Raw genomic sequence first — 26,371 nt, forward strand, 5'->3', positions numbered from 1 at the left:
AAAAACCGTAAAAAATGCTTAGGAAAGATCTTATATTTTCTTCTTATTAACTTAGTTTTGTGTCAACCATAACTAAATTTTCTCTCGGGGCTAAATAAGCCTTCACTTTCTAATTAGCGGGCAGTATGTAAATCAGCCTTCACTGTTCTATTAGTGGCCATTATGATGGTGTGAGGGGTGAGGATAGAAAAGGCAAGAATGTTGGTTTAATTACATCATCCAGGTCTACAATTAATAGTCTAGAAAAAAATATTTGATGCGTTCCATATTTAATTTTTACTTACCATTTACTGTAGGTGCACTGGTAGGCAAGTGGGCTTCGATCTCACGAAGATTTATGATCAACAATTTGAACAACTCCCAGTCGCCGAAGGGCAGTTCTAGAATCTGAAAAGAAAAAATGTTTAGAACTAGAAGGGTGAAAATCATGCTTGGCTTAGGCAATTTACAACAAAGATTTAAGCTTTAAAATAAGCATCAGTTTCCCATAATAACAAATTGCACATCCCGTATTTCATGATTGAATTAAATTGATGAGAACCTGTCTTTTTCGAGATTGGTTTGCCGACCCCTACACTTTGGAGACTCCTGGAACGCCGAACAGTAGTAGAATAACCGAAATTAAGATTCTGAAAGCTAGAAGATGAACTTACCGGTGCTAGGTCTTGCAGACGGCAGGCAGCGAGCGCGAGGCCGCAGACGCGGTGTTTCTGCAGCGCCGCCGCCACCGTCTTCCACACGCGGTCCACTCTCAGGCTCGAAGTTTAGACAAAAACCCTGACTGATCCTGCAGGGCTACTTCGTTTACGTAGTTTTGGATATCTGTCACTGTCACTCATGCAATCTTGCTTTGTGTGAGAGGGATGGAATATCCGAGCATTCTTTGTTTTTTGACTTACATCTACGTGATTGTGGCGTGTTGCGCTCCTTAGCGACGTCCAGCAGCAGACTGTAGCTGAAATAATATTACCCAAAAGAGAGCTAATAGTATTAACTTACCGGCGCTAGGTCCTGTAGCCGGCAGGCAGCGAGCGCGAGGCCGCAGACTCTGTGTTTCTGTAGAGCAGCCGCCGCCGCTTCCCCACCTGCTCCAAGCGCGCCCCGAGCTAATGAGCACACGCGGTCCACGCTTAGAGTTGATAGACGGAGGCCTGACACGTCACCCTGGGAAGAAACATAATGATAATGAAGTAAGGTACGCAACATTATCAACCTACGGTTTGCACCAAGGCTGAGTGGAGTAAAGAAGTGTTTAGATTTACATTAAATATGCGATATATTTTATATGGCAATGGGGACCAAGATGTCATGGATTATGCCCATTGACTTACCCCATCGTTATAGGGATTAGAAAACTTTTCTTCTGTGGAAGCAATGTCAATAGGTCGCGAGCTCAATATTGAATTCAAAGCTACTTTTCATTACAGACAATTGAATAGTTGTAGTTCCGATATCACTTTACGGAGCAAATACTGGAGCGAAGCGATTTCAAATTACAACTGTCACATTTTGTAGCTTGTCTAGTGGCGCAAGTACACTTAACAGTTTTCAGGACTAGAAGTTGGGTCTTGGAATTATTGGTAACAAATACCTAATTTGCCATTATTTTTTGTAGTTATCAAAACACAATCACAAGGGGATGTTGCCTGGGTCAAAAAGCAAGAGTTTTAATTAGTCCGTCAGTTAACTTATCAAAAAATACTCTACACGTATTTTTCACTTTTTCAAACTAATGAAAATTTAAAGAGATAAAGCCCCCCAAAGTTCATAAGAAGAGGCCCGTGACGTCAACCCTTGCTTAAAAATGCCGCACGTTGTGACGTCGTGCGCAACTTCAACGCACCATAACTATGTAATTATTTGTTAGATTGACAAATAAAAATATATGTGTCCAATATTTTTTGATATTAAACATTACGGACTAAAAAAATTTTTTTAGGCAACTAGCCTATTTACATGTATCCATCACTCACCAGCGCAGGGAAGGCGGTCCGCAGCATGAGATAAGGGTTCTGCGCGGGCGCGGGCTGCGGCGCGAAGGGCGCCATCTGCGGCACGTAGCCGCTCGTGTTGGCCCAGCCCACCCACATCGGCTGGTTGGAGGGAGCTTGCGGCGCTGACTGGTTGCCGGGAAGGACATAAGTAAGATATAAACTTGTAATTACTTACCAGTGCGGGGAAGGCGGTCCTCAGTATTAAATAAGGGTGCTGCGCGGGCGCTGACTGGATAGGAGAGGACGAATGCTGCATGGCAGTCATAGTACAAACTAGTAATCACTCACCAGCGCAGGGAAGGCAGTCCAAAGCATGAGGTAGAGGTTCTGGCAAAACGGACACGGCACGGTGTTGACCCAGCTCACCCACGAAGGTTGGTTAGGAGGTTGACTGGTTAGAAGGGACGAATGCTGCATGGCAGTCATACTACAAACTAGCGATTACTTACTAGCGCAGAAAAAGCGATCCGCAGCATCAGATAAGGGTTGTGCGAGGGCGCTATTTGCGGCACGGTGTTGACCCAGCCCTCCCATATACGTTAGTTAGGGGACGCGGGCGGCGCTGAATAGTTAGGCAGGAAGGAGCGCTAGCAGACATAGTCCTAACTTCTCACCAGCGCAGGTAAGGCAGTCCGCAGCATGAGGTAGAGGTTCTGGCTACACGGGCACAGGCAACGCTGGCTGGTTAGGAGCGAAGAATGGTAGGTAGGATACAAACTAGTCATTACTTACCAGTGCAGGGAAGGCGGTCCTCAGCATTAAATAAGGGTTCTGCGCGGGCGCGGGCTGCGGCACGTTGGTCAGAGGACGCGGGCGGCGCTGAATCATTAGACAGAAAAGAGCGCTAGCAGACATAGTCCAAACTACTTACCAGCGCGGGGAAGGCGGTTCTCAGCATCAAATAAGGGTTCTGCGCGGGCGCGGGCTGCGGCGCGAAGGGCGCCATCTGCGGCACGTAGCCGCTCGTGTTGGCCCAGCCCACCCACATCGGCTGGTTGGAGGGAGCTTGCGGCGCTGACTGGTTTGGTGGGGACGAGCGCTGACGAACATAGATGAGGTATAAGCTTTTGATAACTTGAAATGTAAATAGATAGTAGACACTTTATTGTATAGTGGGCAACAGTTCCGGCTACGCGTTTTCGTTTATTCTCTCGCTCTCATCAAATGGTGATTCTTTGCGATAGAACGAGACGACATGACCGGAAATGGGTAGCTGGAACTGTGGCCGATAGTACACGATACAAAACAAAAAAAAAAAGAAATGCACATAAGAGACGGCACAACTTGTTGTAATTTATTTTTAATATAAGGATGCTGGAAACATGTACTGTCAAACACGATTAAGGTGTAATTTGATTCCTTGCAAACGTTTAGCTGGGTAGTTTTGGTAGTTGGACTTAAAAAGTGCTTTTACACGACCCAGTATAATTTTAGTACATGCTCTTAGATGCCCCATTATTATAAATTTATCTTTCTATCATTTGTTTTTTATGGACAAGGTACTAAGATATTTTATTAGCTAACTCACATGTTTCCTATGGAACAGCTTTGAGTGCGGCTGACGAATGTGCTGTGGCGTGTTCCAGGGCGCTGCACCGGCGCCCATATCCTCTTCTAAGCCGTTCTGCAGCTGCTCTTCTGCAAGTAAAATTAACAAAACATCGTCAAGAAAACCTTATCCACACAAGAGTGTCTTCCAAGATAATCAGCAAAACCACCAATACAACGGTTTTCAGAGTTTTAAAATTGCTAAATTCGGTCATCATAAAAGCATAACTGATACAGCATCTGACAACTACACACTGATTTCAAATTTAATAATATGTCACATTGACGAGTTTCTCTGATTCCCCGACAAAAAACAAGTGACGTCGAATCTGGAAGAATAGTTTTACTTTTAAAATGGACCCACCTTTGATGACCTTCTTGATGTAGGGGTCCAGGTTGATGGTGAAGGGCAGGAAGATCTTGAGGTCGGCGGCGGTGAGCGTGGCGCGGTGGAAGCTCAGGAACACCTCCAGCTTGCGCTCGTCGCGGTCCAGCTCCATGAGGGTGCTGGCTTCGCGGAGGCTGCCCATCGCTGGTTTTACTCTAAAAGTATTATTGACTTTATTATTTTGTAGTAAGTTCCTTTGTCCAGCAGTGGACGTCTTTCGGCTGAAACGAACGAACGAACGAACGAAGGTACTGTTTCTCGCTAAGAAAGAGGCGCTAACCGGTGAGCGTTGAAGCAGTAGGACTATCGTAATGTTACTCAAAAGGGTGTCGCTGCTATACTCTGTTGTTCTGTCACTCGTTAGTGGCGCCAACTAATGAGCGCAAAGACAATACTTCTTATTTTTTAAATGAAAGTTTAAATAAAAATTATACAGATTTGAAAGGGCGTTCCTTCGATCTTCGTCGACGGTTGGACAATAATGCTATCCTAGACGGCATCCCACTTAACACCAGGTGCGATTGTGGTCAAATACCTGCCTTGTTACGCATAAAAAAATAAAAATGGAGATGAACTCACTCCCATTATAAGTATCTAAGAAAGTTGGTGACCCTGTCGTGGCTAATCCCAATCCGCGCGAGAGCCATAAGGAAGAAAAAAATGTTGGTGATGATTTATAACTGATTTCCAGACTGCACTTATGCACTTCCATAATACGTACTTTTCATAAATATGCTTGAGCGAGGTGGAGTCATCAATATGTTCTTCATAAGTCTCGTGGTGGTAGATGATCCACGACGTGCGGAAGGGCCACTGCTCCGTCATGTTCACCCACGACGCCAGCTGGTACCAGTTGAACTCGATTTGGAATGCTTTTAGAAGACGACCTGGTGATAAATTGGGTTCATTTATTAATCAGTTTGTAGAAAATTAAGATCGTAATTCAGAATAGAGATGGGGCAAATCTAGATACGACAGTGTGTCAATCGAGTATCCAAAAATAAACATGTTGTTATTTTTATATTAGACGTATAACGNAAAGATTATTTATTTATTTATTATTATTATTTCAGATGACTTTCAGCGTCCAGACTGGATCGCTAGAAATAATGATCGTTTTAGGAATATACTTGGCTGGTGATTTCTTTTGTCTGTCAATAAGCGCACAAAGAATACTACAAAAACAAAGCTTGGTGGCGTTCTACAACGCAAAATATCTTTGATATATCAGCGTCATCTGTATCTTGATAACATAAAAATAAATAAACATAAAATCGTACGCAATTAAACGGCCTTGAGGACCTCTATAAATTCGCGCTCAGTAGCAATATTGTTTTCTAATATTAAGTATCATTTGACACAGTTAAAATATTCCATGATACTGTCGACACAACTAAAATACTATAAAAACAACTACTTGAGTGAATGACGTAGGTCTATGTGTGTAATGGTAAAATATTACATAGCTAAAGGGGTCCTTATTAGTGGATGTTCTTCAACTTTAAGTGCCAAATAACGGCGACGGAAATAGGAAATTCTAAACATGCAAGAGAAGTACCGTTTATCTTAGTTTTTTGATCATCCTTTCCAATGTAATTCATTAAATATTTTTATTTACTAACCATACAGAACACATAATAAAATAAATTAAATTGTGCAGAACAACTATAGGTGCCTAGTGCAAAAATGTAAAAAAAAAATGCTAAAACACTGATACTATTCACACGTCTAATAATCACCTGATATTCCGCATATGGCTGCAAAATTTTAATGTAATTTAGATCAAATTGTAATGAGTATATTCCTTGCTATATTTAAATAAATACTACTTACCAATACCATTAAGTATTTTAGAATTAATTTTGTTCGTCTAACTTTGCAAAAGATTTGTAATGAATTTAATTACCTGTTTTTCCACATTTGAGGGGCGGCTGCGTTGGTGTTCAATCACTGGTCTTGTTTTCACTGAGTCAGGTTCTGTTTCTGCTGCTTTATCGGTAATTACTGAAAAACCGTAAAAAATGCTTAGGAAAGTGTCAACCATAACTTAATTTTCTCCCGGGGCTAAATAAGCCTTCACTTTGCAGCGGGCAGTATGTAAATCAGCCTTCACTGTTCTATTAGCGGCCAGTATGTTAAAGTGAGAGGTGAGAATAGAAAAGGCAAGAATAATGTTTTAATTACTATCAGCCGGCTCTACCAATAGTCTAGACCAGGGGTGGCCAACTTGATTAGACATAAGATCTACTGTTTACTAACGAAACCCTGGGCGATCTATCACTTACATACTTCTTGAAATCTTAAATGAAAAAGCATAGTTAGTACACAATCATGTAGTATTTTATTTCTTGCCACGATCGACCGGTTGGCCACCCCTGGTCTAGAAAAAAAGATTTGATGCGTTCCATATTTTACTTACCATTCACTGTAGGTGCACTGGTAGGCAAGTGGGCTTCGATCTCACGGAGATTTATGATCAGCAATTTGAATAACTCCCAGTCACCGAAGGGCAGTTCTAGAATCTGAAAAGAAAAAATGTTTAGAACTAGAGGGGTGAAATTACTCTAGATAAATCATAATTGGCTTCGGCGATTTACAGTAAAGATTTGGCCAGGATAGCTTTAAAATAAGCATCAGTTTCCCACAATAACAAATTGCACATCCCGTATTTCATGATTGAATTAAATTGATGAGAACCTGTCTTTTTCGAGATTGGTTTGCCGACCCCTACACTTTGGAGACTCCTGGAACGCCAAACAGTAGTAGAATAACCGAAATTAAGATTCTGAAAGCTAGAAGATGAACGTATCGGTGCTAGGTCTTGCAGACGGCAGGCAGCGAGCGCGAGGACGCAGACGCGGTGTTTCTGCAGCGCCGCCGCCGCCTCCCACACGCGGTCCACGCTCTGGCTCGAAGTTTAGACAAAAGCCCTAACTGAACCTGCAGGGCTACTTCGTTTACGTAGTTTTGGATATCTGTCACTGTCACTCATGCAATCTTGCTTTGTGTGAGAGGGATGGAAATATCCGAGCATTCTTTGTTTTTTGACTTACATCTACGTGATTGTGCCTTGTTGCGCTCCTTAGCGACGTCCAGCAGCAGACTGTAGCTGAAATAATATTACCCAAAAGAGAGCTAATAGTATTAACTTACCGGCGCTAGGTCCTGTAGCCGGCAGGCAGCGAGCGCGAGGCCGCAGACTCTGTGTTTCTGTAGAGCAGCCGCCGCCGCTTCCCCACCTGCTCCAAGCGCGCCCCGAGCTAATGAGCACACGCGGTCCACGCTTAGAGTTGATAGACGGAGGCCTGACACGTCACCCTGGGGAGAAAATATAATGATAATGAAATAGGGTGCATAACAACACCAATCAATGGGGCAATGGATACCGAATCAAAGTATTTTTTCTGAAATGTCAAAACGTCTCTTCCATAGATCTGGTTGGAGGAAGCTTGCCGCGTTGACTGGTAGCCGGGGAGGACATAGGTAAGATAAAACTAGTAATTACTTACCAGTGCGGGGAAGGCGCTTCTCAGTATTAGATAAGGGTGCTGCGCGGGCGCTTTCTGCGGCACGGTGTTGACCCATCCCACCCATATACGTTGGTTAGAGGACGCGGGCGGCGCTGAATGGTTAGGAACGAAGAATATACCTAGTTAACATATAAACTAGTCATAACTTACCAGCGCAGGGAAAGCGGTCCTCAGCATTAGATAAGGGTGCTGCGCGGGAGCTTTCTGCTGCACGGTGTTGACCCATCCCACCCATATACGTTGGTTAAAGTTAAAGTTAGGAGAGGACGAATGCTGCATGGCAGTCACAGTATAAACTAGTAATTACTCACCAGTGCTGGGATTGCATTCCACAGCATCGGGTAGGGGTTCGTGTTGTTAGCTCGTAGTAACCCAGCCCACCCGTATAGGTCGGAGGTTGCGAGGGGATGAACGCTAGCTGATACAGTATAAACTAGTAATCACTCACCAGCCCAGGGAAGGCGGTTCGCAGCATTAGATAAGGGTTCTGCGCGGGCGCTATCTGCGGCACGGTGTTGACCCATCCCACCCATATACGTTGGTTAGAGGACGCGGGCGGCGCTGACTGGTTAGGAGAGGACGAATGCTGCATGGCAGTCATAGTACAAACTAGTAATTACTCATCAGCGCTGGGATTGCATTCCACAGCATCGGGTAGGGGTTCGTCTTGTTAGCTCGAGGGGATGAACGCTAGCTGACACAGTACAAACTAGTCATCACTTACCAGTGCAGGGAAGGCGGTTCTCAGCATTAGATAAGGGTTCTGCGCGGGCGCGGGCTGCGGCGCGAAGGGCGCCATCTGCGGCACGTAGCCGCTCGTGTTGGCCCAGCCCACCCACATAGGCTGGTTGGACGGAGCTTGCGGCGCTGACTGGTAGCCGGGGAGGACATAGATAGGTAAGATAAAACTAGTAATTACTTACCAGTGCGGGGAAGGTGGTCCTCAGTATTAGATAAGGGTGTTGCGCGGGCGCTGACTGGATAGGAGAGGACGAATGCTGCATGGCAGTCATAGTACAAACTAGTAATCACTCACCAGCGCAGGGAATGCAGTCCAAAGCATGAGGTAGAGGTTCTGGCAAAACGGACACGGCACGGTGTTGACCCAGCTCACCCACGAAGGTTGGTTAGGAGGCTGACTGGTTAGAAGGGACGAATGCTGCATGGCAGTCATACTACAAACTAGCGATTACTTACTAGCACAGAAAAAGCGATCCGCAGCATCAGATAAGGGTTCTGCGCGGGCGCTATTTGCGGCACGGTGTTGACCCAGCCCTCCCATATACGTTGGTTAGAGAACGCGGGCAGCGCTGACTGGTTAAGCAGGAAGGAGCGCTAGCAGACATAGTCCAAACTACTCACCAGCGCAGGGAAGGCAGTCCGCAGCATGAGGTAGGGGTTCTGGCTACACGGGCACAGGCAACCCTGGCTGGTTAGGAGCAGAGGATGTACCTAGGTAGGATACAAACTAGTAATCACTTACCAGTGCGGGGAAGGCAGTCCGCAGCATTAGATAAGGATTCTGCGCGGGCGCGGGCTGCAGCACGGTGTTGACCCAGCCCAACCACGTTGGTTAGAGGACGCGGGCGGCGCTGAATGGTTAGGAGCGAAGAATATACCTAGGTAACATATAAACTAGTCATAACTCACCAGCGCAGGGAAGGCGGTTCTCAGCATTAGATAAGGGTTCTGCGCGGGCGCGGGCTGCGGCGCGAAGGGCGCCATCTGCGGCACGTAGCCGCTCGTGTTGGCCCAGCCCACCCACATCGGCTGGTTGGAGGGAGCTTGCGGCGCTGACTGGTTGCCGGGAAAGACATAGGTAAGATAAAACTAGTAATTACTTACCAGTGCGGGGAAGGCGGTCCTCAGTATTAGATAAGGGTGCTGCGCGGGAGCTTTCTGCGGCACGGTGTTGTCCCAGCCCACCCACATAGGTTGGTTAGGAGGCTGACTGGTTAGGAGGGACGAATGCTGCATGGCAGTCATACTACAAACTAGTAATTACTCACCAGTGCTGGGATTGCATTCCACAGCATAGGGTAGGGGTTCGTGTTGTTAGCTCGTAGCCAGCCCACCCACATAGGTCGGAGGTTGCGAGGGGATGAACGCTAGCTGACACAGTACAAACTAGTCATAACTCACCAGTGCAGGGAAGGCGGTTCGCAGCATTAGATAAGGGTTCTGCGCGGGCACGGGCTGCGGCACGTTGGTCAGAGGACGCGGCTGAAACGAACTCACCAGCGCAGGGAAGGCGGTTCTCAGCATGAGATAAGGGTTCTGCGCGGGCGCGGGCTGCGGCGCGAAGGGCGCCATCTGCGGCACGTAGCCGCTCGTGTTGGCCCAGCCCACCCACATCGGCTGGTTGGAGGGAGCTTGCGGCGCTGACTGGTTTGGTGGGGACGAGCGCTGGCGAACATAGATGAGGTATAAGCTTTTGATAACTTGAAATTTAAATATACTCAACATCAAATAAACCGCACCTTCCGCGACGCGAACTTTAACGATTTTCTTCTGACACAATCATGGTGCCCCAACAATATTGGTGTTATTTGAAAGCCCAATAAATATCCTTAAAGAAAAACACATTTAATTTCTTAATAAATGATAAACATACACCATAAATGTGACTTGAAAAAATACCTCACTTTGGGCCCACCTATGGGATCAATTAGACCAATTTTTATGGTTATAAAACCAAATAATGATCACACGTGTCCTCTTTAACAGATGGATAGCGATTAATCCCAACTTAACAGTTTTATAGCCATAAAAGTTGGCTCTAGCGTAACTACCTATTTTTTGAAGAAGTGACTCTGGATCCTTCTAAAGACACATTTTTGGGGTAAGAACCTTTCCTTTAATGAAATGAAGGTTAGAACTAGGCTTTTAAATGGTTCCAATATTGGTGGGAAGTGGGAATGCATACGTTTGAAAATGCTTGTCGCGGGAGGTGCGATTTATTTGATGTCGAGTGTAGATAGTAGACACTTTATTGTATAGTGGGCAACAGTTCCGGCTACGCCTTTTCGTTTATTCTCTCGCTCTCATCAAATGGTGATTTTTTGCGATAGAACGAGACGACATGACCGGAAATGGGTAGCTGGAACTATAGTCGATAGTACACGATGCAATGCAAGAAAAGAAAGAAATGAAAAGAGACGGCACAATTTAATATTATGCTGGAAACATGTACTGTCAAACACAAGTAAGGCCCAGTACAGACGGTGAAACGCAACTGCAACTTTCTGATGATTCTGATGAATGAAACTGAAACTGAAAGTTTCAAACTGGTCGCGTCATGTGTGGTCTCTCAACGGACGCTATGGCAGAAACTTAGATGCAACTCAAAAGTAACTAGCAGTTGCAGTTTCGTTTCACCGTCTCTTCTGGGCCTTAGGTGTAATTTGATTCCTTACAAACGTTTAGCTGGGTAGTTTTGGTAGTTGGACTTAAAAAGTGCTTTTACACGTCTCAGTATAATTTTAGTGCGTGCTTTTAGATGCCCTATTATTATAAACGTATCTGTCTATCACTTGTTTTTTATGGACAAGCTATTATATTAAACTAGCTGACCCGGCGAACTTTGTTCCGCCTTAATGGCAATAAATAAGCAGACTTTTTTTAAATTTCGAACGGGATAAAAAGTATCCTATGTCCTTCTCCTGGCTCTAAACTACCTCCCTGACAATTTTCAGCTAAATCGGTTCAGCCGTTCTTGAGTTATAAGCGAAGTAACTAACACGACTTTCTTTTATATATATATATAGATAACTCACATGTTTCCTATGGAACAGCTTCGAGTGCGGCTGACGAATGTGCTGTGGCGTGTTCCAGGGCGCTGCACCGGCGCCCATATCCTCTTCTAAGCCGTTCTGCAGCTGCTCTTCTGCAAGTAAAATTAACAAAACATCGTCAAGAAAACCTTATCCACACAAGTGTGTCTTCCAAGATAATCAGCAAAACCACCAATACAACGACTTTCAGAGTTTTAAAATTGCTAAACTCGGTCATCATAAAAGCATAACTGATACTGCATCTGACAACTACACACTGATTTCAAATAATATGTCACATTGACGAGTTTCTCTGATTCCCGGGCAAAAAACAAGTGACGTGGAATCTGGAAGAATACTTTTGCTTTTAAAATCGACCCACCTTTGATGACCTTCTTGATGTAGGGGTCCAGGTTGATGGTGAAGGGCAGGAAGATCTTGAGGTCGGCGGCGGTGAGCGTGGCGCGGTGGAAGCTCAGGAACACCTCCAGCTTGCGCTCGTCGCGGTCCAGCTCCATGAGGGTGCTGGCTTCGCGGAGGCTGCCCATCGCTGGTTTTACTCTAAAAGTATTATAGCCTATATTTGTAGAGTAAGGTCCTACTATGTTGGCGGCGTGCTCAGATGCCCTCAATGCGCGAGGGATTTTACCGCGAAAATAGGCTACGTAAGCCATCTTCGGGCACACCAGCGCCGCCAAGACAGCTAGGAGTCGGAGCGGTCGCCATGGCCGAAATCGGTCGGATGGATCATCATCATCATCAGAGTAAGGTCCTGTCAATTGCTAAGAAAGTGGCGCTAACCGGTGAGCGTTGAAGCAGTTACAGTAGGACTATTGTACTATCACTGAAAAGGGTGTCACCACTATTAGATTCCTAAGGGTGAACAATACACAGATACGGCAGCCCTGATTATGCACGTAAGGCTTTTCAAGCCATGATTCAAAGTTTCAGATTTGAGAGAACGTTAATTCGACTTTTGGCGACATGGATGGATAGTTGTGGTGATCCCATCCCATCTTATGCATAGATGTTTTGCGTATTTGGATATTTAGCGGCAATATTAGTATCTTAGAAAATTTATGATGATTTTACTTGACTGACTTTTTTAACCGACTAGTGACTATTATACTTCAGCAGGGTGACTCCGAAAAACGTTTTCCGAAATATCGAATGTTGCCATGCTATCCCTCTCACGCAAAGCGAGATGCCAACATGAGTAACGTTTACAGATAGACCCGTAACTACGCGTTTCGGAGTAGCCCTGCTGTTGTATGAATTAAACATACGTACTTTTCATAAATATGCTTGAGCGACGTGGAGTCATCAATATGTTCTTCATAGGTCTCGTGGTGGTAGATGATCCACGACGTGCGGAAGGGCCACTGCTCCGTCATGTTCACCCACGACGCCAGCTGGTACCAGTTGAACTCGATTTGGAATGCTTTTAGAAGACGACCTGGCGATAAATTGGGTTCATTTATTAATCAGTTTGTAGAAAATTATGGTCGTAATTCAGAATAGAGATGGGGCAAATCTAGACACTACAGTGTGTCAATCGAGTATCCAAAAAGAAACATGTTGTTATTTTTATATTAGACGTATAACGATATTTTAATAGGTGACATAAGGCTGGGTTCTTATGATGTGCGAGGGATGCTCGGGACGCGCTCGCTACACATCCTTCCACTGTTTTATAATATTTTATATATTATATTTTTTATCCTTGTGTGTGTTCCTTTTCTTTTTGTTCTTTTTATCTGGTGTGCAATAAAGAGTATTTATTATTATTATCGATCCTCGTACTGCTGAGAGGCTTATGCTCGTTTTCACCATCAAATCCTAATTTTTAAGTGACCCCTATGGCAACAAAGCAGGAATTTTGTTTTTAAAGGGGTCACTTAAAAATTAGGGATTGATGGTGAAAACGGGCATTAGCAAAACAAAGTAGAAAACGACTACAATTTTGCAGGGTTTCGTTACGAATCTTCATAGCTCAGCTGCTTCCCACATCTTTGATGGAAACGCAGCCAAAGAGTCTTATGGCCGCCCTGATGCCACGGACAAGCTATCGCTATAGCTACTCAGCACTCACCGGTGACGTAAAGCACGTTCATGAGCCGGCGCATGCTGCGCGGGTTGACGTCNTTAACGGATTAACGATTAACGTTAACTTGCGTTAAATCTTCCGAAATGTAACGTTTTAACGTTTAACGAAGTTAATTTTTTTAGTAACGGATTAACGATTAACGAAGTTAACTATTTGATTAACGGTGCCCAGCTATGCTGTTACGGAGTGTTTGCTGTCACTACCAAAACGAACCCATGCGTTTATAGGTACGTTACAAATTACGATGGTCGATCATTTTGTTGACGTTTCATTATTGAACGGCCACACGAGGCCTTCAACTATCCAAAGATAATATGTATTGTAAAATAGGCTAACGTATAAATTCAAACCCCAAATACGTCAACAACAACAACAATTTAATTCCGTTAATTGAAGGAAATGGTAATTTACATAAGGCGATAGGTGAGGCAAAACTGCAAAATAGACCTCTCTTTGAATCCCTACTCCTCCTAAATGGATGATCCAAACAAGAAAGAAAAATATGTGTGAGATGTATAAAATCTTAAACTAAAAAATTGTTGTTCGTTTTTTTTGTTACAACTATTAGTTTTGACAGAAAAAAATCTTAACTTTCTTCTAATTTCACCATAGAAATTTCCTACTACTCCTAAACGGCTGAAGCGATTTTAATGATTCTTTCACCAAATGATAGATAATTTAATGGTCTAAAAAATTGTTGTTCATTTTTTTTCAAAAATCTTGTATTACGTGTCATACATTCAAAATACCCTGTAATTTCCACACGCAGGCCACTCGAATGCGGGAGCTCAGTATTTCACTAGCGTTCGCACGGGGAGGCTGTGTCGCATGTCGGCCCGCTCCGTTCCTTTGTTTTTCTATAAAGAATTTATAGCGCAGATGGTACACTCGGTACTCANAGTAGGACTATCGTAATGTTACTCAAAAGGGTGTCGCTGCTATACTCTGTTGTTCTGTCACTCGTTAGTGGCGCCAACTAATGAGCGCAAAGACAATACTTCTTATTTTTTAAATGAAAGTTTAAATAAAAATTATACAGATTTGAAAGGGCGTTCCTTCGATCTTCGTCGACGGTTGGACAATAATGCTATCCTAGACGGCATCCCACTTAACACCAGGTGCGATTGTGGTCAAATACCTGCCTTGTTACGCATAAAAAAATAAAAATGGAGATGAACTCACTCCCATTATAAGTATCTAAGAAAGTTGGTGACCCTGTCGTGGCTAATCCCAATCCGCGCGAGAGCCATAAGGAAGAAAAAAATGTTGGTGATGATTTATAACTGATTTCCAGACTGCACTTATGCACTTCCATAATACGTACTTTTCATAAATATGCTTGAGCGAGGTGGAGTCATCAATATGTTCTTCATAAGTCTCGTGGTGGTAGATGATCCACGACGTGCGGAAGGGCCACTGCTCCGTCATGTTCACCCACGACGCCAGCTGGTACCAGTTGAACTCGATTTGGAATGCTTTTAGAAGACGACCTGGCGATAAATTGGGTTCATTTATTAATCAGTTTGTAGAAAATTATGGTCGTAATTCAGAATAGAGATGGGGCAAATCTAGACACTACAGTGTGTCAATCGAGTATCCAAAAAGAAACATGTTGTTATTTTTATATTAGACGTATAACGATATTTTAATAGGTGACATAAGGCTGGGTTCTTATGATGTGCGAGGGATGCTCGGGACGCGCTCGCTACACATCCTTCCACTGTTTTATAATATTTTATATATTATATTTTTTATCCTTGTGTGTGTTCCTTTTCTTTTTGTTCTTTTTATCTGGTGTGCAATAAAGAGTATTTATTATTATTATCGATCCTCGTACTGCTGAGAGGCTTATGCTCGTTTTCACCATCAAATCCTAATTTTTAAGTGACCCCTATGGCAACAAAGCAGGAATTTTGTTTTTAAAGGGGTCACTTAAAAATTAGGGATTGATGGTGAAAACGGGCATTAGCAAAACAAAGTAGAAAACGACTACAATTTTGCAGGGTTTCGTTACGAATCTTCATAGCTCAGCTGCTTCCCACATCTTTGATGGAAACGCAGCCAAAGAGTCTTATGGCCGCCCTGATGCCACGGACAAGCTATCGCTATAGCTACTCAGCACTCACCGGTGACGTAAAGCACGTTCATGAGCCGGCGCATGCTGCGCGGGTTGACGTCGCTGAAGTAGTCAGCGCGCGGTGCAGCCCCGACGCCATCGACGACGCTACTGACTCTGAAGGACGGGCCGCTTGCACGCATCCTGCAGTACACCACCACAGGACTCACCGGTGACGTAGAGCACGTTCATGAGCCGGCGCATGCTGCGCGGGTTGACGTCACTGAAGTAGTCAGCAACCGGTGCAGCCGACGCTACTGACTCTGATGGACGGAGGCGCCGCTTGCACGCATCCTGCAGTACACCACCACAGCACTCACCGGTGACGTAGAGCACGTTCATGAACCGGCGCATGCTGCGCGGGTTGACGTCACTGAACTAGTCAGCGCGCGGTGCAGCCCCGACGCCACTGACTCTGATGGACGGGTCGCTTGCACGCATCCTGCAGTACATCACCACAGCACTCACCAGTGACGTAGAGCACGTTCATGAGCCGGCGCATGCTGCGCGGGTTGACGTCACTAAAGTAGTCATCGGTCAGCAGCACGCGGCCCAGGTCGGCGGCGCCGGCGGCGGGCGCGCGGTGCAGCCCCGACGCGACCGATGACGCTACTGACTCTGATGGACGGGCCGCTTGCACGCATCCTGCAGTAGACCACCACAGCACTCACCGGTGACGTAGAGCACGTTCATGAGCCGGCGCATGCTGCGCGGGTTGACGTCACTGAAGTAGTCGTCGGTCAACAGCACGCGGCCCAGGTCGGCGGCGCCGGCGGCGGGCGCGCGGTGCAGCCACGACGTGACTGATTCTGATGGACAGAGGCGCACGCATCCTGCAATACACCACCACAGCACTCACCAGTGACGTAGAGCACGTTCATGAGCCGCCGCATGCTCCGCGGGTTGACGTCACTGAAGTAGTCGTCAGTCAACAGCACGCGGCCCAGGTCGGCGGCGCCGGCGGCGGGCGCGCGGTGCAGCCCCGACGCGACCGACGACGCCACTGACTCTGATGGACGGGCCGCTTGCACGCATCCTGCAGTACACCACCACAGGACTCACCGGTGACGTAGAGCACGTTCATGAGCCGGCGCATGCTGCGCGGGTTGACGTCGCTGAAGTAGTCAGCGCGTGGTACAGACCCGACGCGACCGACGACGCTACTGATTCTGAAGGACGGGCCGCTTGCACGCATCCTGCAATACACCACCACAGGACTCACCAGTGACGTAGAGCACGTTCATAAGCCGGCGCATGCTGCGCGGATTGACGTCGCTAAAGTAGTCATCAGTCAACAGCACGCGGCCCAGGTCGGCGGCGCCGGCGGCGGGCGCGCGGTGCAGCCCCGACGCCACCGACGACGCCACTGACTCTGATGGACGGAGGCGCCGCGCACGTGCCGCTTGCACGCTCGCGCTAGGCACGTCTTTGGCGGACTGGTTCTTTATCCGTTCTTGGCTCGACATGAGCTCGGAGGTGGATGAGAGGCGGCGGGCTGATACCTAAAAACAACATACTTACAATATCAGCACATTATAGTACCTTTCTGAACACAGATATTGTCATAATAATTGGTAGTTGCACGCAGATATTGCCAGCAAACTTTCACAAGTTGTCATTCCACCTAACTGGAAGGTGTTCTACAAATAGGCTTGCAGCAAAACAGAATAGTCTGGACAGAACTGAACATCATGGTGTTTATACATCTGTGAATTTTTGTGGCTGACCACAGAGTTCAAGGAAGAAAACTCAATTTAAGTAGGCTCCAAGCCTTAATGTCAATATGTCGCACTACTTCAAGCAATGCCTGTCTAGCAGTCTAGCATGTTATACGTCTAAGTAAGTGCCATAATAAATAAACAAACAAGACGTAGGTAGTTCTGACCCACATTGACTTTAAACTTACCGATCTCTGCAGCGAGGTCGAGAAGTCATCAGCTCCAATGGCCTGCGTGCGCTTAGCGGCAGCCTGCTGTGCGGCCTTCACGCGTCTCAGAGCCGAGTTCTGAAGGTAGAAGGGCAGCTGCACCATATTCCGAAGGTAGTCCCATCCGCCGATGTTGCTTTCGGAGAACGCCCGCCTACTGTTTATCTCCACTGCCTAAATAATAAGAGAAAATCAGACAACATTATTAAAATCAGTTTAGTTTTTTGGAGTTTAAAGTCTTATGCTGTGTTGCACCACCTAACTTTGACCGTAACTATAACCGATGTTTTTTGTATGGAGTTTGACAGATTTTTGACGTTTGTCAAAGTTAAAATAAGATGGTGCAACCCAGCCTTATATATTTTTATTCGATATACGATACGTGTCACCGTAACATTGTGAATTGTCAGATTAAAATCTGACGTAGATTACAATCTTCACAATTTCACGCGTTATATTATGAACTGACGGAGTTCACAAGATTTCACGTTGACATACATAAATAAATGAATATCCATTATTGAAAATTAAAGGGACAACACACAAATAGTGCATGCAACGTACACAAATCACCGAGTTATACAACAGATAACATAATAGGTTATACACATATTGATTACAATATCATGCAAACACTTGATATCAACTATGGATTTGTGTGCGTTTCCGTTTCAGGCTACAACGAATATTTCACAGAAATAGCATTGCTATAAAGTTTTTACTGATTAATCAATAATTTAGCTTTCTTATTACACGTAACTTTGACAAAATGGCCAAGAAACTGTCAACAAATGATGTCTAATGATATTTTCTTATTTTATAAAAATAAGGCAGAAAATGATTGCTCAACATGTAGCCATATAAAAAAATGCCTCAAACGTAGACACACACTGGGTGACCTCACGACATTAATATTTATACAAGGGACACGGTCACGGGGTAAAACACCAAACCACTAGACTCGACTAACCTCCATCCAAGCAACCTGCACATACATGAAGCATGTTAAATCCTTCTAAAGATTATATGTACTAGAACAGTCACAGTTATAATAATTAATTAGTTAGCATTCTAAATATTTACGAAGGAACAGACAACGTGAGTATGAAGCTAAATATGATTTAAAATTGCATAAATTAGAACAAGCATTTGTTAATGTTAATTGTTAACATTAATTAATATTGCACTTGTTACGCGGTAAGATTTTAAAGGTCTGGTTAAATAAATTAATGTAAAACTTTTATGCTGAAATGTTTAGTACTTTAGGCCCACATATNTTGTTAGGTTCTTAGTCATAATATCTTCTTCTGAGTAAAAACATAAAATGTATTACAGTATCATTTTATTAGGTTATAGCTTACACACAGGTTTTTTTTTACAACAACAGACCACAAACAAGAAGCACACTCAGTGGCGCCACCACGGACGTCTGTGTTACCAGAATAATCGTTTAGTTTATACTCTAACACCTGCCCTTAAACTAAACAATTATTCCAAACGAAAAAATACAATAAAAATATGTTGAGCATTACAATTAAAATATGTTGAAAATTCTAATTCAACAAAACCTGCCCTTGAACTAGGCAATTAATTTTAAACCAAGACGAGAAACACAATTACAATGTTTATCTTTACCTAAACATTTTGTCAAGACATCTGCAGGCATGTTTTCAGTTGGTAAGTATTCTAATTTAACAACTTTATCATTTATTATTTCTCTTACATAATGATGTCTAATGTCTATATGTTTACTGCGATTATGATTATTTTGATTATTACACATTTTCTGTGCTGACTGACTATCATTATACAAAGTGACTGATAAGTATTTACCAAGACATTCATACAAGAAGTTTCTAATAAATTTGGCTTCCTTAGCCCCTTCACATAATGCCATATACTCCGCCTCTGTGCTTGACAGAGCTACTGTTCTCTGCTTTCTGCTCTCCCAAGACACAGCAGAGTTACCTATGGTAAATATATAACCAGTATAAGAACGTCTATCAAGTAGATTAGATGCCCAATCTGCATCTACATAGCCAGTAACAATTGATGGAGATTTTTGATAAACTATACTGTAATCTATTGTACCTTTCAAGTACCGTAAAACTCGTTTAGCCGCTTTCCAATGTATGTCCGAATAACAATTATTGAACTGGCTTAGCAAGCTTGCTGCATGTGCTATGTCNACTGAACTAGTCAGCGCGCGGTGCAGCCCCGACGCGACCGACGACGCTACTGACTCTGAAGGACGGGCCGCTTGCACGCATCCTGCAATACACCACTACAGCACTCACTAGTGACGTAGAGCACGTTCATGAGCCGGCGCATGCTGCGCGGGTTGACGTCGCTGAAGTAGTCAGCGCGCGGTGCAGCCCCGACGCCACTGACTCTGATGGACGGGCCGCTTGCACGCATCCTGCATTACATTACCTCAGCACTCACCGGTGACGTAGAGCACGTTTATGAGCCGGCGCATGCTGCGCAGGTTGACGTCACTGAACTAGTCAGCGCGCGGTGCAGCCCCGACGCCACTGACTCTGATGGACGGGCCGCTTGCACGCATCCTGCATTACACTACCACAGCACTCACCGGTGACGTAGAGCACGTTCATGAGCCGGCGCATGCTACGCGGGTTGACGTCACTAAAGTAGTCATCAGTCAGCAGCACGCGGCCCAGGTCGGCGGCGCCGGCGGCGGGCGCGCGATGCAGCCCCGACGCGACCGACGACGCCACTGACTCTGATGGACGGAGGAGCACGCATCCTGCAGTACACCACTACAGCACTCACCTGTGACGTAGAGCACGTTCATGAGCCGGCGCATGCTCCGCGGGTTGACGTCGCTAAAGTAGTCGTCGGTCAACAGCACGCGGCCAAGGTCGGCGGCGCCGGCGGCGGGCGCGCGGTGCAGCCCCGACGCGACCGACGACGCCACTGACTCTGATGGACGGAGGCGCCGCGCACGTGCCGCTTGCACGCTCGCGCTAGGCACGTCTTTGGCGGACTGGTTCTTTATGCGTTCTTGGCTCGACATGAGCTCGGATGTGGATGAGAGGCGGCGGGCTGATACCTAAAAACAGCATACATCATCAACCTATAACAGTCCCTTCCTGGACACATAAATTGTCTATGGCTTATCGCATCCAGCTTCTACCAACGAACTTTCGCAAGTTGTCATTTGACCTAGCTGGAAGGTCTGAACAGAACTGTTCCACTCGGCATGGGGCCCACTGAAAACCAGCGTCGTGGCCTTCCTCACCGTGGGCCACGGCATATGCTGAGTGGAGTCCCATTGTGATGGGCATCGCTGTTGCAAAAGGGTGGCCACTGCTCAGTTCACTTTTTATTTCCTTGTAATATTTATGTGCTATTTCTGTCTTTTTTCCGTATACTTTCTTTGTTCTCTAAGTGATGTTCATCGTAATAAATATTTCTTTCTTTCGAACTGTACAAAATACTTTTCTACATCAGTGAAATGTTTCAGATTACAAAGTGTTTAAAGAGGAATACTCAATTTAAGTAGGCTGCAAGCCCTGTCAAAAGGGTAATTAACCGTAATTATGACGATAACCGATGCATTTTGTATGGAATTTGACAGATTTTTGACGTTAAGGTAAGATTGGTCGGTCTAGTAAATAACACACATTTCTGACCAAGGATCACACTTACCGATCTCTGCAGCGATGTAGAAAAGTCATCAGCTCCAATGGCCTGCGTGCGCTTAGCGGCAGCCTGCTGTGCGGCCTTGACGCGTCTGAGAGCTGAGTTCTGAAGGTAGAAGGGCAGCTGCACCATATTCCGAAGGTAGTCCCATCCGCCGATGTTGCTTTCGGAGAACGCCCGCCTACTGTTTATCTCCACTGCCTAAATAATACAAACAACTTACAATACAGACAACTTATTAAAACCAGTTTAGTTTTTTGGAGTTTAAAGTCTTATGCTGTGTTGCACCACCTAACTTTGACCGTAACTATAACCGATGTTTTTTGTATGGAGTTTGACAGATTTTTGACGTTTGTCAAAGTTAAAATAAGATGGTGCAACCCAGCCTTATATATTTTTATTCGATATACGATACGTGTCACCGTAACATTGTGAATTGTCAGATTAAAATCTGACGTAGATTACAATCTTTACAATTTCACGCGTTATATTATGAACTGACGGAGTTCACAAGATTTCACGTTGATACATAAATAAATGAATATCCATTATTGAAAATGAAAGAGACAACACACAAATAGTGCATGCAACGTACACAAATCACCGAGTTGTACAACAGATAACATAATAGGTTATACACATATTGATTACAATATCATGCAAACACTTGATATTAACTATGGATTTGTGTGCGTTTCCGTTTCAGGCTACAACGAATATTTCATAGAAATAGCATTGCTATAAAGTTTTTACTGATTACACATTAATTTAGCTTTCTTATTACACGTAACTTTGACAAAATGGTCAAGATCAACTATCAACGAATGATATTTAATGATATGTTCTAAAAATAAGGGAGAAAATGATTGCTCAACATGTAGCCATATATAAAAAAATGCCTCAAACGTATACACACACTGGGTGACCTCACGACATTAATATTTATACAAGGGACACGGCCACGGGGTAATACACCAAACCACTAGACTCGACTAACCTCCATCCAAGCAACCTGCACATACATGAAGCATGTTAAATCCTTCTAAAGATTATTATGTACTAGAACAGTCACAGTTATAATAATTAGCATTCTAAATATTTACGAAGGAACAGACTAAGTGAGTATGAAGCTAAATATGATTTAAAATTGCATAAATTAAAACGGGCCTTAATGTTAATTGTTAACATTAATTAATATTGCACTTGTTAAGCGGTAAGATTTTATAGGTTAATTTATAGGTTAACATTAATTATTGGTTAATAAGTTTTTGTAGGTCTGGTTAAATAAAATTAATCAATGTAAAACTTTTATGCTGAATTTTTTTGTACTTTAGGGCCACATATTCGTAAACACGGGAACGTGCAAAGGGGCATTTAAATGTCATAGTACGCATACTATAAAATTTAAATGCCTACAGTTTATTGAACTAGTCAATCAGAAACGAATCTGGTAGGAATAAAACCTTTTGTTCTGGTATTATACCATTTTGAGATAAGTCAATGCGCCGGCGCATTGAACCTCAATGCGCTAGAGTTGATGAGTTGGCGCAAGTCTTGAGTTACCCATTACACGCCCCCGCAATACTAAATACATGGCCTAAAGATACAAAGCCAGCTAAAAAAATTGCCCATTTCTCACCTTGCTAATAATATGCGGATCTATAGCCAGCAGCAGTATGAAGGGGCTCTTGGGATCGGAGCACAACGCGTGGACGGCGTTGAGCAATGCGAGCACTTTCTCTTGCTCGCAGCTGTCTAAGGCATCCACTACTACCACCAGCCGCGTCTGCTGGCCCGTGAACGCGTCTAGGCAGGACACCTGGGGAATGGGATACGAAATTTTTAACATGGAGTTTTAACTTTAATCGAATGAACTTTTTTGAGCAGAGACTCTGTTTCATCCACAATATTTTGCTAAAATATTTTTTGTTTCTAAAGTTACCAATATCCTCAAAATTAAAACGAAAATTTTGCGCTTTGGTTACGAGTTGCCGTTAGCCAAGCTGATAAGTAGATTATAGTTTTAATAGTGGAATTTCACTAGGAAGCAATGTAGGTCCACTTATCCTTTTGGCACAGGTAGTGAGTAATGCCGCTTCGACATACGGGAGCGTATTTTGATGTTGCAGCGGGTAAGCCTAGGGCCTACGCTGAAACTCACGTGGGCGCACAATGCACATGCACGGACGCGTGAGATCGTGAGACGAGTTTCCATAAAGAGTGGCGCGAGCTTGTTCCTTCAGATCTGTCGAGCGCCGCATCGTAACACATGCGTCGGGAGATGAACTTCGATGGGGTGCATAGGCGGGCGGAGCGTAGACCCGTGTAGAATATCCGGAGCGGGCACCCGCTCCTTGCATCCGTGTGTTTCGCATAGGACCTATTTTTTTATGGCAGGCTTACCGTGTGCGTGAGCACCTCGGGCCGCAGCGCGAGCGTGGGCGCGTCGACAGCACCAGCGCCACCAGCACCCGGCCCCACGTGTAGAGGTTGGCGATGACGGCCAGCGCGGCCAGAGGTGAGTTTACATCAAACGTCGTCACTAGCGAGCGTGTTAAAAAAAATAAAAAAAACTTTACGCTAGGAAAGCTGTACAATCCGTCATACATTTAATGTCACTTTTATACGCAGTCGACATCGAATGCGTTTGATGTAAACTCACACTACGCCTAGGGTTGCCAACTTTTCTTTCAAAATATAAAGTATATCAGAGGTCGGAGAAGGAAAACAGACAGTATTAAAAAAAAAAAACAAACAGTATAGCTCTACAACGCGTACTTAAATGTGGTGTTTGGCATTTACTTTTAAAAATATCTATGGATACTAGTTGTTCAGACGAACATTGATCTCTGATCAGCAACAAATTTGGCCTACATCATAGTGCAATCGTTGCACATTACACGGGCGTACACTATTATAGATTTAAGTAATGTACTTGTATGTGTGTGTAAATAGCGTTAGTATAAATATTGTAAGATTGTTAATAAATCCTTTTTGACCGTTTGGACTTGGNTGGGTCGATAGCCAGCAGCAGTATGAAGGGGCTCTTGGGATCGGAGCACAGCGCGTGAACTGCATTGAGCAACGCGAGCACTTTCTCTTGCTCGCAGCTGTCTAAGGCATCCACTACTACCACCAGCCGCGTCTGCTGGCCAGTGAACGCGTCTAGGCAGGACACCTGCGGAATGGCACAGAAATTGAACATGGAGTTTCAGTTTTAGTCGAATGAACTTTTTTTTTAAAAAGAGATTTTATAATTTTAATAAAATTATTTGCTAAGGTAACCAATGTGTTCAAAATTAAAACCAAAATTTTAGATTTTGGTTGAGTTGCCGTTCAAGCTGTTAAGTAGATTATGGTTTTAATAGTAGAATTTCACTAGGAAGCAATGTAGGTACACTTCTCCTTTTGGCACAGGTAGTGAGTAATGCCGCTTCGACATACGGGAGCATATTTTGATGTTGCAGCGGGTAAGCCATTAGGGCCTACGCTGAAACTCATGTGGGCGCACAATGTATATGCACGGACGCGTGAGATTGTGAGAAGAGTTTCCATAAAGAGTAGCGCGAGCTTGTTCCTTCAGATCTGTCGAGCGCCGCATCGTAACACATGCGTCGGGAGATGAACTTCGATAGGGTGCATAGGCGGGCGGAGCGTAGACCCGTGTCGGATATCAGCAGTGGGCACCGACTCCTTGCACCCGCATAGTAGCTATTTTTATGGCAGGCTTACCGTGTGTGTAAGCGTGAGCACCTCGGGCAGCAGCGCGAGCGTGGGCGCGTCGACAGCACCAGGACCGCCAGCACCCGGCCCCACGTGTCGAGGTTGGCGATGACGGCCAGCGCGGCCAGAGGTGAGTTTACATCAAACGTCGTCACTAGCGAGCGTGTTAAAAAAGAATAAAAAAACTTTACGCTAGGGATGCTGCAGCGCTGTACAATCCGTCATACATTTAATGTCACTTTTATACGCAGTCGACATCGAATGCGTTTGATGTAAACTCACACTACGCCTAGGGTTGCCAACTTTTCTTTCAAAATATAAAGTATATCAGAGGTCGGAGAAGGAAAACAGACAGTATTAAAAAAAAACAAACAGTATAGCTCTACAACGCGCACTTAAATGTGGTGTTGGGCATTTACTTTTAAAAATATCTATGGATACTAGTTGTTCAGACGAACATTGATCTCTGATCAGCAACAAATTTGGCCTACATCATAGTGCAATCGTTGCACATTACACGGGCGTACACTATTATAGATTTAAGTAATGTAATTACTTAAATCTATATTTAAGTAATAGTAAATATTAAATATTAAGTAATAGTAAATATTTAAGTAATAGCGTTAGTATAAATATTGTAAGATTGTTAATAAATCCTTTTTGACCGTTTGGACTTGGACTACATCATTTCAACCACGTATCGTTCCACCTGGTAACTATATTCCTCTCACTGTGGCCAAGACACCCTTAGCCATCAGATCCTGAACAGTCTTGTGAGTCTGCTTGACTGGCAGTGAGAAAACCCACTCCTCACCTTATTCCTCACCACATTCCGTCTGTTACCTTAGGTCTCACGGTGCAGACATCCCTCACTTATCTATATATTTATTTATCTTACATTTATGCTGTAGGTTAGGGAACTAGGGAATTAGGATACCTAGGGACATAGTTCTATCCTATAGTATAATTGTTCATGTGTAGCTAGCCGGTGCCTTTACAAGAGACTACACTTCCACGCATTTAAATACAATATTTTCACACTCTACATTAACATTAGTCGGCAGCTGCACACTAGTGATGCTAGCTGAAAACAGTATTTTGTATACTTTATTTTTGTTCAACAGTAAAAAGTGTAATTTAGTGAAAAACAGTATAATACTGTTCAAAACAGTATAGTTGGCAACCCTATACGCCCCCAGGCGACCGGCGGTACACTCACCGTGTGCGTGAGCGTGAGCACCTCGGGCCGCAGCGCGAGCGTGGGCGCGTCGCGTCGCAGCGCGCGCGCCATGCGGGCCCGCGGGGACAGCACCAGCGCCGCCAGCACGCGGCCCCAGGTGTACAGGTTGGCGACGACGGCCAGCGCGGCCAGTGCGCAGGCGCCGAACATCACGCCCTGTTGGATTTCACGCCGCCTGATCGACGACGACCCAATCTCACTGAGCCGTCGGCTTTTGTTATGCTATGCTAGTTTGCTAATGCTAATCGAACTGAGCCGTCGGCTTTTGTTATGCTATGCTAGTTTGCTAATGCTAATCGAACTGAGCCGTCGGCTTTTGTTATGCTATGCTAGTTTGCTAATGCCAATCGAACNAGGTT

The 26,371-nt window shown here is 44.6% G+C and overlaps 1 protein-coding gene across 7 annotated transcripts in view; it reads right to left on the reverse strand.

Moving 5' to 3' along the window:
- The window catches only part of Arms (Ankyrin repeat-rich membrane spanning), a 68,101-nt gene that overhangs the window by 5,497 nt on the left and 36,233 nt on the right, over nucleotides 1-26,371 (reverse strand). For all 7 annotated transcript variants that reach the window (XM_028306118.1, XM_028306114.1, XM_028306113.1 and 4 more), the window contains 12 exons: nucleotides 25,992-26,187; nucleotides 24,063-24,227; nucleotides 22,689-22,703; nucleotides 21,056-21,250; nucleotides 20,177-20,456; nucleotides 14,665-14,830; nucleotides 11,616-11,794; nucleotides 11,237-11,346; nucleotides 9,699-9,866; nucleotides 7,084-7,248; nucleotides 6,350-6,452; nucleotides 5,837-5,934 (listed from right to left, as the gene is read on the reverse strand). In XM_028306118.1, coding sequence (XP_028161919.1) covers nucleotides 5,837-5,934; nucleotides 6,350-6,452; nucleotides 7,084-7,248; nucleotides 9,699-9,866; nucleotides 11,237-11,346; nucleotides 11,616-11,794; nucleotides 14,665-14,830; nucleotides 20,177-20,456; nucleotides 21,056-21,250; nucleotides 22,689-22,703; nucleotides 24,063-24,227; nucleotides 25,992-26,187 — 1,840 coding nt within the window. The remainder of the gene's footprint in view (nucleotides 1-5,836; nucleotides 5,935-6,349; nucleotides 6,453-7,083; nucleotides 7,249-9,698; nucleotides 9,867-11,236; nucleotides 11,347-11,615; nucleotides 11,795-14,664; nucleotides 14,831-20,176; nucleotides 20,457-21,055; nucleotides 21,251-22,688; nucleotides 22,704-24,062; nucleotides 24,228-25,991; nucleotides 26,188-26,371) is intronic.

The sequence above is a fragment of the Ostrinia furnacalis genome, unplaced genomic scaffold (genome assembly GCF_004193835.3).
Source record: "Ostrinia furnacalis isolate ACB-3 unplaced genomic scaffold, ASM419383v2 OfSCF1862, whole genome shotgun sequence".
NCBI classification, from domain to species: domain Eukaryota; kingdom Metazoa; phylum Arthropoda; class Insecta; order Lepidoptera; family Crambidae; genus Ostrinia; species Ostrinia furnacalis.